We start from the raw sequence: 16847 nt of genomic DNA on the forward strand, positions 1-16847 counted from the left end.
ACTGCATAGTCGAGGTCAGACCAGTGTTTCCCAATAGAAGCCGAAGACTGTCATAACCCCTTACTTGGCTGGACAAGCCTCAGTCCAGACAATAACATTTCAAACTGGAGAAAATTTAAGAAGTATATACCAACACTCTCCAGGTGTTACACATATCAGGTTATTATTAAAAAATATTACTATTTATGTTATTGAATTTTTATTTTGTGATTTTAAATGTAAGTATTAATTGTCAATAGTATCCTGACAGTGAATAGCAGTCTAACACCTGGGAAATGTGTGTCAATATTTCTTCCAAAAAAAAGTAAACATTCTTTGTTTGCTCCAATTCAAAATGCCATTCTCTCTACTTTCTTCCATGGTCCAGCCAGACATGAGGGTGTGGACAAATTTAGGCAGGCCCAAGTGGAAAGTTTACACATTTCTCTGTGGCACTTTTCACCAAGAATCAGTTGAATTCTGTGGAATGTGTTTTTGCTCCTAACATTTAAAATCTGCATCAAATAAATGCATTAGACCAAGGAAAACTCGCCTTGTTCTAACACATTTAATGCCGCATTTATTGGCACAAAACCACATTTGTTTTTTAAACGTACCATTTTCAGTAAAAGGAGACACAGAAAATGAATAAAACATCAACAGATTCCATTTGGGGCTTTCAAGAGCACTTCAAACCCTCTTAGATACACTTCCCTTTAGGTTGCATTTTACTGTCATGTTGTAACTATTGCAAAGTTCATTTTAGTTTCATCGTTAGGAAAATACTTCTTACTGTCGTAGTTCCATTGAACAGTTTCAGAGCGCTATGCCTTTGCTGGGGAGAGTAAAAGGCAGATTACCGTGTAGCTTTTGACATTTAAACAGGCCAAAAACATACAAAATGACACAACCGTTGCAGAATATTTGGTTGCAGTGGAACAGTTACAACACAGCCAGTGTCAGGTCAAAGATAAGTCTTAAATATCTTGACATACTGTACTAAGATGAGCCCAGATAGTCTTTCATCTACACACACTCAAACCAATCAACACAGTAGCCTTCTATCTAGACTTGCTCAAGATACTCTTGCAAGATAGCGATGTATATATACTGTAGATATGACAGACTGAACGCTCAGATCGCTCGGTGTGAAGACGTGTTAAGATTCAATCCCATATAGTCTTGCATCTAGCAGGGTTTGTGGGTCTGATATTTTCTGGTCTGGTATGAAGCTAGGAGTGAAATGAAGTAGTGAACTATGATGACAGACAAGCTCTGACGCAGAGGTACGGCAAATAGGCAGAAGTGACAAATTTAATTCATCACAATGCGGGCATTAGATTTTGGGTCTGATGTCTCCATTTTGGTCCCAGTTCTGGCTCCAGTGCAGGTTGTGGTACAAAACTGTTCTTGGATCGGTTCAAGGGACGAATTACACTTATTTCTTGGTTGTTAGGGTAAGCTGACTAAATTCCAGTGCTGTCACTTTCATTTAGCAGCATTTCTTTTAGCAGTAGCGGAAATTGTCTAGATAACGTTGAGTGAAGCGATCCGTTGCCATACTGAGGCCTATACTTGCATCATTGTTCAGTTTCTTTTTTGCACTCCTGAGTAGAGAGCATAAGTTGGCACTGCAGATCAAACTAGCAACAGCGTCACCTCTATCTCCCAATCTGGTCCTCTCTCCCAATTAAAAAAATCTGTTTACTGCTCCCTCGCTTCCCTGCGGCCCAATAGGAATGGTTAGTGTCATACAGTGGGCAGGCCCAGGGAGAGCGCTTGACCAATTAAATGCTTTCTTACTGCTCCCATTAACCTTTAGTTTTACTGTACATAAAGTTGTATACACCAGCTTTGAAGTCAATTCATGTTCAGTTCGAAAATGATTTCTAAAAGTACATTAAAACATATTAATGCTGTCACCAGTGATGGAGCAGTCACAAATATATGACAATGAATTAATTTCACCTGCACCATTTGGATTCCCAAGTTAAATTAATATCAAATTCAAGGACTTTTTTTTTTTTTTTTTTTAAAAGGTAAAATGTTTTCTCTTTTTAGAGATAAAAAGTGAACTGAACTGAAAATGAATTCACATCAGCTGCTAGTCAACACACAAGGAATGTGGATGAATAAGAACTATACCTCAAAAAATAAAAAAAAATCATAAATCCTCAAAAACCTGGTTGATTGGTTTTACGGCAATGTTTAAACTACAGCTCCCTAGTTTCTGTAATTACAGTGTAATTACAAAGTAACAAAATGTAATAATGTTTGACACAGCTGGTTCTGTTGCTACCACTACACCTGTCGTTCACCTGACCGTGACTGAACTGTCAGTGAGATTGTTGGATTTGGTTACACCTTGGAAAAAGGAGGCCATTCCAAATACCGAAAAGTCGACCCATTTCTTGCAGGAATAGTTGTTTCTATAAAACGGTACCATATTATATTTTGTTACATCTACTACTTGAGGGAGGGAGCTGTAATTTAAAGGATTACTGTTTTTTTTAGGGATGCACCGATACCATTTTTTCACTGCTGATACAGATTCCAAGTACTAAACTTCAAGTATTGACCAATATCAAATACCAATGTGATTCATTACGTATACCAGACAGTATAGAATAGAAGAACATTAGTTTGTCACTGGACAAAACTTTTTCTCCATTTGAAAGCACGGACATCCTTCTATGTGTGAAAATGGCAGAAAAATGTGATGAAAAAAAATTGATTTCTAAGTGTTAGAGAAGGTTCTTGGTATCGGATTTTAGTATTGGAGAAATAATCAATACAATAATACAACAATAGGGTTACTGACCCCATCTCATCTCATATTGGTATCAGTGCATCCCTACAGGTTTAATCATAGCAATAAATGACAGACACACTATCTTCTCTTTTTGCAAAACAAAACAATAAAAGAAAAAAGCACTAGTAAAAAATAAAAACACGCTACAAATGTTAAGCTAACAAAGTGGTTCTTTTTTTCCTTCAGAAAGAGTGAGGATATTTTTTTTCTTTTTCTTTGTTTTGGAGTGAGGGATTTAGATGCACCACAGACACATAAGGAAGACTGACTGGGAAGAGACTGATGATTTCTCTCCATCCGCCCCCCCCCTCCAGTTCTTTTCCTCCTCTTCTCTTCGGATCCTCCTTCCCTCGCTCTTCTCCTCCTCCTCCTCCTCAATCAGTCAAGGTTGGTTGTTGTGGGGTGATGAAGGTTGTTAGATGTCATCAAGGAAAACCGTCACGATGGGCCCTTCAACTCTGGATATGGGGAAAAAGAGACAAGGGCAGTGAGACGCGATGGTGTGGAGATTTCTCTTTATACCACCCGCAGTATATTGGCACTCAGTTTTCACACACAAACCCACTTTCTTACTCAAAACACACACCGACCTACTCTCCACTGTTGTAATGCCATCAGTTGCTGGCTATTCTCTCAAATTTAATCACCCCTTCCCTCCCCTTTCTTATACTCTTTGCATCAAACTTTCTCCCTAAATACCTGTGTGACGATGGCAGGTGGTTTCCCTGTTTGTATGTGTGTAAGTGCTTGTTTCACCTCATCTATGTTCAGTCTTCTTCCTCGGCAAGCTATATTTCTATATACATCACCACTGTTGTTACTGAACAGACCTCCACTAGTACTTTCACCATTAATAATAATAATAATAATAATAATAATAATAATAATAATAATGACCGTTACTATCATTATTATTATTACCTGAGTTCAGTCAATCCTCCTCCTCAGCCAGTTCAGTTTCTTTATGAACCACCACTCTGGTAACAGACATGTCAGGATGTTGCTCTTTGGCCTCCTTAATGGCCTGGGCCAATGCCTGCAGTACCACAGGGCAACCACACAGTGGCAGCACCAAGCAGAGCAGGCAGTGGAGGAGGAGGGAGAAGGAGGGGGGAAACGATGGAGTTAAACGAAAAATAAAATAAGAAGCATGAATAAATAAATGAACAGAATGCTGGATTTACTATCACTGGGGCTTTTCCACTTGTACCAATTTACATCTTCATTGAAAAACTGAATGTTTAATGGGAGAGATGTAAATTGGATGAAGCAAAGTGGCTTCAGATGAAGCTGTGACATCAAGTGGAAAAAAGGCAAAGTAAATCACATTTCCAACTCTATGTGACTCAAATCTGTTCTTTTCACAGCTGTTTTAACATGGGCAAGCCATCAAATATGAGTCATAAAGGGTTGAACATCTGACTGCTTACTTTTATCCTTGTAAATGTAAATCCAGCCAATCAGAACAGACAGGCAAATTAAACAACAATGGTAGAGGAGTTGTGCACAAACAAAGATCCAGACCTCAGCAAAATACATTTTAACTTTTTCAAATATTTGAGCTACTTGAGCGCTATGTATCTTGACATTACAATCCTCTGCTTTCACTTGTTGTCACAGCTGCCATCTGTGATGACTTTGCGGCAGCCATTTTGCATCCCTACTGACAAGTATTCAGTTTAATCTGAATTGGCTGAAGTGAAAGTCATTAAACAGCTTCAGAAGATGGAGCATCACTTGAGAAATAAATAATATATCAAGCGGCCATCACATTCTTTCAAATATCTGAAATGTATTTGAGTGTCATTTTGCCAGGTCTGCAAACAAATTCACAAATGCAGAATTTATAAACAAACAAATCAAATTTTCAACTGTATGTGACTCAGATATGATCTTCTCAGTGCTGGTTTAGCATGTAGAATACATCAGATCTGGGACACCAAAAGTTAAAAATTAGATTTTCTGTTTCTGTGGAAATCCAGACAATCCAAGAGAAAGACAGCAACTCAAACTAACCAATGGTGGAAGAGTTATGAAAACAGACAGAAATAGCATGGTAAAAAGGATGGATGAAATCAGTGATTTGAGATGGAGTAGATGACAGCCAAGGGGTGGGATCTACTGTGTGATTGATAGCTCAAGGGCATGTCTACTGAGGTATGAATAAATTAACCGTGCGTTCAGACTGTGAGCAACACGATCAACAGGTCACTGCAAGTCCATTCATTTCCTATGGAGCTGAGCGACCAGCCGATGAGTGGATGGTCAGTTTTTTCGGCCAAGAATAGTTGGCCACAACTGAACTTTATGCAGTCATCAACATCAACAGCGGTTTCCCGACCGAAGTTATTTCGTTCTGTGAACAAAAAATCTGCCTGGCAAGTGTAAAATGGGTGAGAATTTAATTTGATCCATTCAAAGCTTCCCTGTTATTCCCTGACTACAGAAATAAATGTCTCAAAAATGATGCTTGGAGAATGGTTGCATCCATCGTCAGGGTAGATGGTAAGCTTGAAAGTATTTTTTTTCTGTTTATTTTAAATTAATGCTACCTTATTGGCGCTTGCCAGCTAGCTATGTTAACTCGTTAAAACGGTGTAACGCTATGACAGACAATACCAGAGCAGCAAAAATACATGGTTTGCCTGTTCAAATCTTCGACGCTGCAGAGCACTACACTGATGCCTGTGCACTGGCCATAACTGGTCAGAATAGAGCGATCCTTCAACCAAGTTGCTCGCAGTGTGAACGCCCTGTAAGGAGTGGGATCTGCTGTGTGATGGGCAGCTGACCTGGTCGTGTCGATGTCAGAGTCTCCGGTAATGACGATGCGTTTCTCAATCCTTGTCTCTGATAGGCCGCCCTTTAATGTCTGGAATAAATAAACAACAATGACCCTTTAATGTCTGGAATAAACAGATTCTGGTTTGTTATGGATGCACAAGGCCCCTCTGGGTGTTTGTGTAATAATAGCAGCCAAGAGGTCAATGTGTGTGATTGTGTGTTTGTGTATGTGTGTCTGTGTGTATACCTTGGTAATGTGTGTGGTTGTAGTTGTACACAGAGATTCAGAGGTGATTGTCTGAGCAGTCATCAAAACTCCAGGTTCACCATCCCCAGTACCATCCAACTAATAACACACATAGACAGAGAGGGAGAGAGAGAGAGAGAGAGAGAGAGAGAGAGAGAGAGAGAGAGAGAGAGAGAGAGAGAGAGAGAGAGAGAGAGAGAGAGAGAGAGATGAGAAGCAATGGAGGACAGCTTTTAATATTTACAATAGTCTTCCTCCTGTTGTCAGAAAAGACACTATAAACACCACATTAATATTAATTAATTAATATTAACATTAATAAGCCCTATAATAATAGTACAATCAAAACACCTTACATATTTTGGAAATGCATGGAAAACTCTTGTACCCCTCATTTATATCAAGAGAATGAATGCATCAGACAAAAAATGTCTTATTTGGCTTTTTGCAACAAAGACATCCTTTTTAAATGTGCACCTGTGCAGCTTCGTATGTGATGGTCTTGGTTTCCGTATGTACGATGGGCACTTCTTTTGTTGCTATCTCAGTTTTCTGGGCTGCAAACGTGTCTGATATGGTCACCATCTCCGTCTTTACCACAGGTGGCTGAGATGGGGGAGAGAGAAGTGAGGGGGGGAGGGAAGAGGGTTGAGATATTAAACACAAACCTGAGACAGATGGGGAAACAGACACACGTCGGCACACATACACACCTGCTTTGGGTTCAAAGTCACTTCCAATTCAATCAATGCATGGAGTGGATTATTTTTTTCAAAATCCAACTATCAAAATACCAATATCAGAAATCACTGAGTGCTTCATTATTAGCAAATTATTCACATTTCCATTTGAACTGATTGTATTGAAAGGGAGCTGACCCAGCTGAGCCACACACACGCTGCCATACACACAGCGATAGTTGTAGATGTACACATGCAGTATATGCCAGGAAATGCAGCAAAATTCATGCACACAATAAAACCTATATTAACAAGCTCCCAAACGCATGCAAGTCAACATCATGCACTGACACACAATACAAACACAATATGACAATGCAATGCCTGTTCAACTAAATGAGCAACCCAACATGCAACAATGCAACCACATTACAATATCTACACAAAAACAGCATGTAATGCAAAACAAGAGCAACTGAAACAGCAGCACATATACACACAACTACAGAAATATCTTTGGTGTCAACATGCAAATCAAAGTACAGTACAGTACAGTACAGCACAAACATGCATAAACCATGACCCGATGAAACAAGCAATATTTAAATGACTGGCAAACAAAATGGCAATTGAAATGTAAATAACATGCAGAAGATGACATTCAAATGAGCGGGAGGCATTTCGGCAAGTGGTTGGCAATGATGATTTCTACAATATTGTTACCATGGTGACCGTTATGAGCCAATTAAAAATCAAAGGTGAAGCATCACTGCCAAACACAAGGAGGGCAAACAAACACACACCAAAGGTGAAATGTGGCATGCAGAGCAAAAAGCAAATATACATCTAAAAGCACCATGCATTTCCCACTTAGGTCCCATTTAAACTTCCAAATACAGGTACAGTACTAAAATACAATGCAGCAAGAGGGAGAAGATGTATGTTTGATAATGTATGGGAGGTAGAATCAAAATGGAGGCAGTAACGACGACACACCACACTATGCGGGGCGGGAGTGGACTAGGTATGTTGATAATGGTGAAAGTAAAATATACACATATGATGAAAAACAAAATCAACATCAATGACGAGTTATGCAGGGCATGGTAACATGACACCAACACCAACACACCAACAAAAAGGTGGTACATTGTATCATCAAAGGACTATTCTCTCTTTGCTGTAGGGTTTTATATATAACATATAGTATATATGGGTAAAGCTTTGGGGACTAGCTGATCAGGCGGAGGGGTAAAGGGCTCTGACATTGTAGCTTGATACCAATGCTGTCGTGTGAAAACCTTATTTGGATTTTTTTCTTAAATTTCCTAGTTGAAAGTTAAAAGTTTACAAAGTCACAGACAAAATCTTCTGAAATAAAAACTTTTAACTTGCTTCAATATTTGTGGACATTGACAACTTTCCCCTAAAGCTAGAAATCAAAGCCTTGGAGAACCAGCTGTCCTAGGTAATAATAATAATATTAATAACAACATATGTAAATTCTGTTTTAGGAGGAATTTTTAACTGTTTTAACTGTTCCTAAAAGGTTTCCATTTTAGACTTACGAGTTTTCACATGACAGAAATGAGTGCGAGGGACTAATACATTGTAGACTGATATGAAATATACATGGGGGCTAAATATTCACGCAAGCAGGAAGGAAACCGATACTGTGGTAAGCAGGAAGGAAAAGTGGGTGTGTCTACAGTTGGTAGGAGGGATCAAAGCCCAGCGAAGCTCCGTGATTGGCCCAGAGAAGAAATTACCTCAGAGCAACAAATAACCTGTGGCCGCGGTTCTGCCTCAGCCAATGAGGCTTCTCCGTTCATTTTAGGCTCCTCCTCTTCCTCTGCCAAAGCAACCAACCCGGTCGTTCCCTCCTCAGGGAGGGCGTGGCCATTGGGGGCTTCATCAGGTGTCACCATGGGATCTTCTGTGCTCTCCTCCATCTCCCTCTCTTCTCCTCTCTCCTGCTCCTCTGTGTCCTCCTTCTTCCCTCCCTCCTCCTCCACCTCCTCTTTCCTGGACTCCTCTCCTTCTCCAGAGGCTGCCTCTGCAGGCTGGCTGGCTTCAGCAGGAAGGGAAGGGGCATCTGGGACTGAGAGGGAGTTCTCCACCATCTGCTCCTCTTCCTCTCTCTTCTCCTCCTCTTCCTCCTCCTCCTTCTCTTCTGGTATTTGTGTGTGAGAGATGGACGCAGCGACGTTTGGATGGTACTCTGCTTCTTCCTCGCTCTCGCTCTCTGATGAAATGCTCTCTTGCTTGCCTGGCTTTGCTTCCTCCGTTGCCACGACTTCCTCTGCAGCCTTCACCTCCTGTTCCCTCACCTCCTGCTGTGCAGGCGGGGCGGCAGGAGGGCTGTCGGTAACCGTGACAAGTCCAGGTTTGGTTGCCTTGGAAACCTCTTGGATGACAACGGTTTCTTCTATTTCAACTTCGGTTGTCTATACACGCACATACACATGCACGCACGCACATATATGTGCACACACACACACACAAACAAAGATGTACACATACATACACAACACACGCGTGGAGAAAAAAACAAAAGTGTAACATGACCACAGAACATAACGTAAAAAAATTAAACAACCTTCACTGAAAAGAAATTAACACAGGACCAAAATACAGAATATAAGAAGGATGGAAAAGCCAATTTAAATGACTGGATGTTCAACTGTGGACAAAGAGGAAAAATGAAGTAAGAAGGAGACAGAGCCAGTGAAGAAAGTCAGAGATGGACAGATCTTGGCGAGTATGGATGGCTAGAATGAAAACATAAAAAGACATTATTTGAAGTTGCCAGTTGAATGAATGGACAAATGAAGGAAAGGATGGATAAAAAGAGCAATGGATGGATGGATGGATAGATGGATGGATGGATGGAGTAATAGAGGTAAGTTAGGACCACCTTTCCAGATTCTTTGGTGTCAGAGTTCGAATTATCAGCGTCAGTTGCTTCTGTTTGTGGCTCACTCACCTGTGTGACAAAGAAGTTACCATGACAATTGTCAATCACAGACCAGTAGTGACATCATCACTGTCAGCACCTAGTGTCACCATAGCGATAGTTTACTGTTACCATAACATGGGGAAGGGGGTTGTATTTGGTTGGGCAAAGGGCAGGGAGAGAGTCTTATTGCCTCTCTTTGTTTCTCCATCTTTCAATCTCTCTCTCTCTCCCTGACTTTTTCATGCACAATCAAATTAGTTTCCATATAGTATAAAGCAGCAGGCAGTAAGAGAGAAGGAATAAAAGAGAAGAGAGGGCAATAGAAGATAAGAGAAGATGGATGGCAGATGGATTGCAAAGAGAACATCCCATCAATGTTCATGACCAGTCTGTCTTTACTGAACAAAGAAATGGGGTATTGAGACGAGCAGTGTCCATCTGCTATGCAAATAAATCTTGAGTGTTGATGACCACAAAATATATTTGAATGGATTTAGTTCACTGCAAAATCCAGATCTTAAAAAGTCTTGAGTTCAGTTTTAAAATCCTATATAAACTGGTTAAACAAGTTATAGGTTCCTCCTTTTTCTCCAATGTAAATGCATGTTAAATTATTTAGATTTAATCCTGCGCTTCCATGCTCTCAGAAAACCTTAATGGTACAGCCCCACTGAAAAAAGGAACAACTATGTACCCTGTTTTCTGACAGTGCAAGGAGTGTAAAACAGGCTGTGGCCTAAAAATCTGTGGTCTAAAAGTGCTGATTTGGCATATTGTTGTCACATTTTCTTGAATAAAAGGACACTATATCTGCTTTTAAGATATTATCACAAAAAATTATCTTAAGAACAAAGACATGATCAAATAAGTTTGATGATATTTTGTATAGCATGATGCAAACTGCTGCCTCAATATTTTTAGCAGAGCTGTTTTTTAGAGTGTTCACTTGAAGGTGAGGGACAGATTAATGAATGGAGCAGGGCGTTAAATTTGCATACAATCCACACATTACATTTACTGTGACAAACAAACCACATAGATAACATTCATGGCATTCACAGCTGTTAGTTGCTTCAGATTGGATTTACTATGGCTATTTTGCATCCACAATTCATTCGACACGAATGCTTCCTAAGAGGAATACAAAATGGATTTATAAGAAATACTACCATTCATCCAGCATTCACAGCAGGCAGTATTATGGGAAGCTAGCATCTCTCACAGAGTAGTTTGTAAAAATGCATCTTGGAAGCATTATTACAAATAGTTGAAGCATTATATAAAGCCAGTTTACTTTCAATGTGACCAAATTATGGAGCGAATTTTCTTCAAAATGGAAATATGGAAAACCTCTCCACAAAAAGGTTCCTATATCCAGCCAATGAAATAATGGGAAAGTGATCTGTTAACCAATAAGTTAGCAGGTGCAAATCTTAAATTGTGCATAGACTGAGAAGAAAGTAAACTGACTCCTAAATTGTGTTGCTAATAGCAGTAGCACCTCAGCGGCAGAGAGCTTGGTTGTTGGGGAAATAACAGCCACTAGTGGTTCAGTAGTGCTGCAGACAGCAGCAGAAGTAGTAGAAGTAGTAGATGAACATGTGGAAATAACAGCATCTAGTGGTGGTTCAGGGGAACTGCAGGCAGCCACAGCAGCTGAACAAAGGCCAATGCCAGAATGTCTACTGAAAAGAATGGAAGCTATCTCCTCTTCAAGGCTCTACAGCAACACACACACAGGCATTTGAGAGAAAACAGAAAAAACAGAAGAAATCACTCTAAGCAGATAAACATAGCATTAACAAAAGACATGACATGCGCACACACACAGAAGGCAGTTTAACACACAACAGAACAATGACAAAACAGCCATGCTTTATATCTGACATATATGACCATATATTTAAAATGTTAATGAGAGACTACCCCCTGCTGTTTGATTAAAAAACATGACAGTGAGCAGAGCACCAAGGAAATGGGACCTAAAACAGAATATACCAGAACAGATCTGCACAGAAGAGAGCAGAGCAGAGCGGAAAACAACGGAACATAGCAGAACTGAACATTGCAGAACAGGATAGAATAAAATCTATGTTGGAACTGAAAAGTGATGCATGTCCAGCTGAAAGGAGGAGGAAACAGTTAGAGCAGTGCACCAGAGAAAGTTAGGTCAGTAGTGTAGAGAAAAAATTCCAATCAGGCAGTAGGGACTGTGAAGGGCACTACACAGGAAACATGAGCCACTATCATCAGAACCTGCACATTCAGGATGTAGGACAGAAGCCTGATCCCAACGTATTGGAATTTAGATAAGAACATTGTGATGAGCGGTGGAAATTGATAAAGTGTATGTGATCAAATGTGAAACCAAAGATAACAAATGAAAGTGTGAGCAGTAAAAGCAAATGGAAATTCCCAGTAAGAAGTGAGTGAAAGGAAGGAAGGATTGCAGTCTCTAAAAAAGCATCCAAGACAAGTGGGAACTAGGAATTTTCAGACATCCAAGATAAAAAGATTAACAAGGAGAGGACACTGACATCAACACAGCCTGAGCTGGAGATTTGAAAACTCACACCAAGTGTGTGGGTTCCACCCCCCAGTTCAGCCTCTGTTGACAACTAAGTCAAATGAGAAACTTCCTAATTCCCAGTTGGCGTATTGATTGAATTCAAACCGCAAAGGGAACATCAGAACTGAGGCAGGCAATCAGAACACGACAGAGACAAGTAAACAAACTCAGTTAGCCATAGACAGTTCAGGGCAAGAAACCACCAATGGCTAACAACAGAGAGAGGAGATCACTGATTGGCTGAGAGAGAAAAACTACAAGACCGATTTAGTGTATGGTGCTTAGAGAAGAGAGGAGAGGAGAGGATGGAAGGAAGAAAGCTAGATACCTACATAGATAGCACACTATCAAAGAATTAGTGTATGAATGTCTTGTCACACTTCCCATACACAATAGAGTTTTGTATAAGGGACAGACAGATGCAATAACACTTGTTGCTGCAAAGACCACCTTTTGGACACTGTAAACAAATACAGCGTTGAAGCACTACAACGCTCTGCATAAGGGCATTTCACCTGAATCAAGTGAATGCAAGGTTGTTTACAGTTGTGGGTTGTGTGCGAATACATTCGTTTTCTGGTGAAATGCCCCTTAAATTCACATTTCTTTTCTCTTGTCTCTAGACGCCAAGACAGACGGACGAAACACCCACACAGACATACCACTTGTTGCTGTTGAATACGTAGCGTTGTAGCGGGAGAGGAGGTGAGACGTTTCTCCCACTGGTTGGTCTGAGGAGGAGAGGGAGGTGGTGCCTCCATAAAGGAGCGTTTTAGCTGGCTAATGCTAGCCTGGTGTTTCAGGACCTCTTCTTGGGTCTTATCATGGTCCTAATGGGGGGGGGATAAGAGGAATGGGGGAGGGAGGGGTGAGAGGTAAGGGAGTTGAGGGAGGGATAGAGAGTGAAAGAGATGAGTAGGGATGAATGAGGGAGGATGCGAGGTAGGGATAAGGGGGGCCGGGACAAAAAAGGGAGGAAAGCATAAGTGGGTGGGGAATGGAGGGAGAAAGTAGGGATATGGGGTGGATGAGGGGAGAGGGAGGAAGATGGGAGAGGAGAGGAGAGGAGAGGAGAAAAGAAAAGAAAAGAAAAGAAAAGAAAAGAAAAGAAAAGAAAAGGAAAGAGTTGGGGAAGAGGAGGGCTAGATAGAAAGGAGAGCAAAGAGGGAGAAAAGAATAGAAAAAGTGAGGGATAGAGGAAAGAAATAAGGTTGGGAAGGAGGGAAAAAAAGAAGGGTTGAGGACAGAGGGAGGGATGGATAGAGGGATGAGGGAAGGGAAGGAAAAAGGTTAGGAAAGATGGATGATAGATAGAGAAAGGGAGGGAGTGAGAACAAGGTTAATGAGATGGGGAAAACGGAGAAAGGGAAGGAGGAAGGGATAGAAGTTGAGAGGGAAGGAGGGATGGAGGGACAGAGAAAAGGAGAGAGGGATGGAGGGAGGGGACAAACTCGGTTCAACAGGTCACAGGAACATTAGTCTGTCAATCAGGAGGAAGACAAGATGGATGCCAAGCCTCACTGGAGCCGTTTGCTTTGTAAAAATGAATTTTACTTACAAATTAAGTTAATATTGTTGTTAAATTTCACTGAAGTGACAACACTGTCACCAGAAATTGTGTGTGTGTGTGTGTGTGTGTGTGTGTGTGTGTGTGTGTGTGTGTGTGTGTGTGTGTATAAGCAGGCTGCAGTGAGGCTTCTCCACCTTGTTCAAGACTTTTTATTACAATGGGCCAGAACAGTAGGGCAGAAAAAAGAACGTGGGACTGATAGTGGTGATAACAGAAACCCTTTCCCTCTCTTTCTCCCTCCTACACTCCGTCTGCAGCTCACTGTCACTCTTTTGCTCTTTTTCTCCCTCCTTCATTCTATCAGTTTCCTCTCGGACATTTTCTCATTCGCCCTCATTCACTCTCATTTCTCATTTACTTGTTCTCATTGGCACTTTCTCAATGAGTGTGTCTGCCTCTCTCCATGTCATCTCCATCTCTCTCCTACCCTCCCTACTCTTGACTACAAATATTCATGTGCATTCTACACAGAGCAAGATATTTCAGAAGGATACTGCATAGACAATGACATAAATGAGACTGCTAATATGTTGTTGAGATAGTAACATGATCAATGAGATATTCCTCAGAAAATGTGTTAATAGTGACATTAACAATAAGATATTTCTCAGACCAAGTATGTATATTGAGAAATAACCAGATAATGTGTAATGTGTATTGAGATAAATATAGAAATCTCACAGCACACATACAGTCCTAAAAGGACATAGTTGGAAAAGTACTGCAAGTTGCTATGGGGTCTATCTGCTTGTTGGCTGTGTATGTGTGTGTGCAATGTAAATAGCACTGTCAGTGGTTTTAATTTTTTGCCGGTGGTGAACCACATTTTAAGGAGAATTTACAAAGTTATTGTGCGCACTTTGAAGAAAATGCCACTGGTTTTGGTCTTCTAACCCACAAGCCTACAATAATTCATGGCATGTACTCTGCTGATACAGATGCCAACTAACTCACTATCAGTCCCATGTTCCATCGAGGGATCTGTTGTTGTTGTTTTAGTATGTTATCAAACCACACATCAATGCTGGCAGCCAATCACAGCCAGCCAGAAAACAGGAAGAAAGCTCCTTTTATGTGTTAGGGAGGCAGTATTAGTCAGGTTAGACGCAGCTGCCTGGCAAATAATCAAACTCATTAACCAATCAGCGATTGAGGACCAACAAGGTAAAATGGTTGCAAAAACAGCATTCAACATGCACAGAGCATGCAAAAAAGTCCGCCCACATGCACGCTCACACACACCATCAGGGCTGGTGTCAATTCACATGGCAGCCATCTCATACCAAAAGTTTCTCAATAGAAAAAAAAAACTTTTTCTGGAATTGACTGAATTGGAAGTGAATTGAATCTAGCCATGACACACACAAAAACACACACACACACACACAGGCATGCACACAGAGCCTGAGAGTGCGAGAGGGCAGCAGCCTTGTACAGTACAGTACAGAGGAAGTTGTAGTTCTGATGGCGTCAGAGTACATAGAAAGATGTAGTTCATATTTTCGACCATCAGACGACGCCAGTACCAACCTCCAACATTAAATTACTGTGCCTCACATAAATATTGTCCCCATGCACTCTCAATGGACTCTGGAAGGCAGACACACAGCACAAAATAAAATGGAGAAAATAAATATAAGCACTACAAATCAAATAAAACTAAATTCATAACTAAAATAGCAAACATCTATAATGAAATGGGAAAGAAATCATAAATGAAGAAAAGGAAACTAAATCAAAAATGAAAAAAAAACAACAACTAAAAAACAACTAAAATAAAAATTAAAAAAACAGGAAAATCTAAAATACAAACAAATCAAAAGAATAATGCATAATATAAACAAACTGATACAATAAAACAAATAATCAATGAAAAAAACACCAAACAGGCATGTGGTGAATGAGCCAAAATGTGCAACTGTGATGGAGGCAGGAAGATGGGTACAAGCACAAACCACAGACACTGCACTGCATAAACACAAACGCACACAAATATACCAAATTTTGAATCATACGCATTAAAGCCAGTTCAAGTGTGCTAGTGCTTGTACCCATGATAACACACATAAAAAAAAACACAGCACCAACACACAAACCAACAAACACCAAAGTGCTATCAGCAAAACCCCAAAACACTGGTAGGAACCACAAATATGAACCAGAAAACCAAACTGAAACCATGACACCATGAAACCATAAGCCAGAGCAGAGCAAGTGGAGATTTGGGGTAAAATTGCCCATTCAGGATCAGTTTTTCTACACCTAATGTTACAGGCCCAATCTGCAATCCAAATGTAAACCAAGATAAGTCAAATCATGGGACTGGAGACATCTTTTAATCTCAAATTGATTGACTGAGATTTTTGATAGAATGACAGTGTGAGATAAGATAAGATATCACTTTATTAATCCCCTTGGGGAAATTCAGGGTGAGGCAGCTAATTTAAATTTTAACTTAAAATCCTCACTGGTATATATTCAGAAATTTTGTTGTGTAGATTGGGTCTTTCACTATTAGGTGGGAAATTTCAAAACTGACTCCATATCATCATATTAAGGGCAACTTCACCCTAGAATCAAAACAAGTGAGTGAACCAACCCAACCAACCAGAACAGAGCAACTCAAATGATTGACAGACCAATACACAATCAAATAACCAATGAGAGAGGGTGTGAACCTGGGAGAGAGCAGGCTCTGTGGGTCCGTGTGACTGTTGTTGGCGTAAAGTCAGGGAGAGAGTAAGGTTAGGTTAGCTTTACTGCATGTGTGCTCCACAACACTACGCAAAACTAGCTCTAGTCAATAATCACACAACACTACTGTTCCCACATTTCTTAGCAAAGTAATGCCATCTTTGATTATTCCTACTTTATTCTCCCTAGAATCTGAAAAGCATGCTGGGCAAAGAAAGGCGTTGGCCCAACAGACCTGAGTGGGCGTGGCTTCTGCATCGCCGAGGCTTAACTCCACCTCCTTAACCTTCAAGGCCGTAGTCATGGCGGTGGCAGTTGTGATAATATGGGGGGTAGGGGCACGGAGACAGAAAAGGTGAAATGGATGATGGGAAATGCTATTTTTTCCCAGCAACCACGGTGGTAGGGAAGTACTGTTGGTCAGGTGACCTTTGCACCCCACCCACAGGAAAAATGAAGCATGATGGGAAACTGAGATGTAATGGTCAATGATGGTAGACAGCAGGTGCTACTGACTGCTCTGTTAAAATATTTAGATATAGATTCACAGTCT

The 16847-nt window shown here is 40.6% G+C and overlaps 1 protein-coding gene across 1 annotated transcript in view; it reads right to left on the reverse strand.

Annotated features, from left to right (window-relative positions):
• Positions 1-3718: 3718 nt before the first annotated feature.
• Positions 3719-16847, reverse strand: part of epb41l2 (erythrocyte membrane protein band 4.1 like 2) — a 59339-nt gene continuing 46210 nt past the window's right edge. Inside the window, exons 15-22 of the mRNA XM_071517242.1 lie at positions 16530-16580; positions 16279-16311; positions 12693-12860; positions 9420-9488; positions 8272-8949; positions 6300-6428; positions 5565-5663; positions 3719-3827 (exon numbers count right to left, since the gene is read on the reverse strand). Of these exons, the coding sequence (XP_071373343.1) occupies positions 3723-3827; positions 5565-5663; positions 6300-6428; positions 8272-8949; positions 9420-9488; positions 12693-12860; positions 16279-16311; positions 16530-16580 (1332 nt within the window). The 3' untranslated portion in view covers positions 3719-3722. The remainder of the gene's footprint in view (positions 3828-5564; positions 5664-6299; positions 6429-8271; positions 8950-9419; positions 9489-12692; positions 12861-16278; positions 16312-16529; positions 16581-16847) is intronic.

The sequence above is a fragment of the Centroberyx affinis genome, unplaced genomic scaffold, assembly GCF_046629955.1.
Source record: "Centroberyx affinis isolate AG114_WGS23_722 - 3 ecotype Tasmania unplaced genomic scaffold, CSIRO-AGI_Caff_v1 ptg000478l_1, whole genome shotgun sequence".
Taxonomy (NCBI): domain Eukaryota; kingdom Metazoa; phylum Chordata; class Actinopteri; order Beryciformes; family Berycidae; genus Centroberyx; species Centroberyx affinis.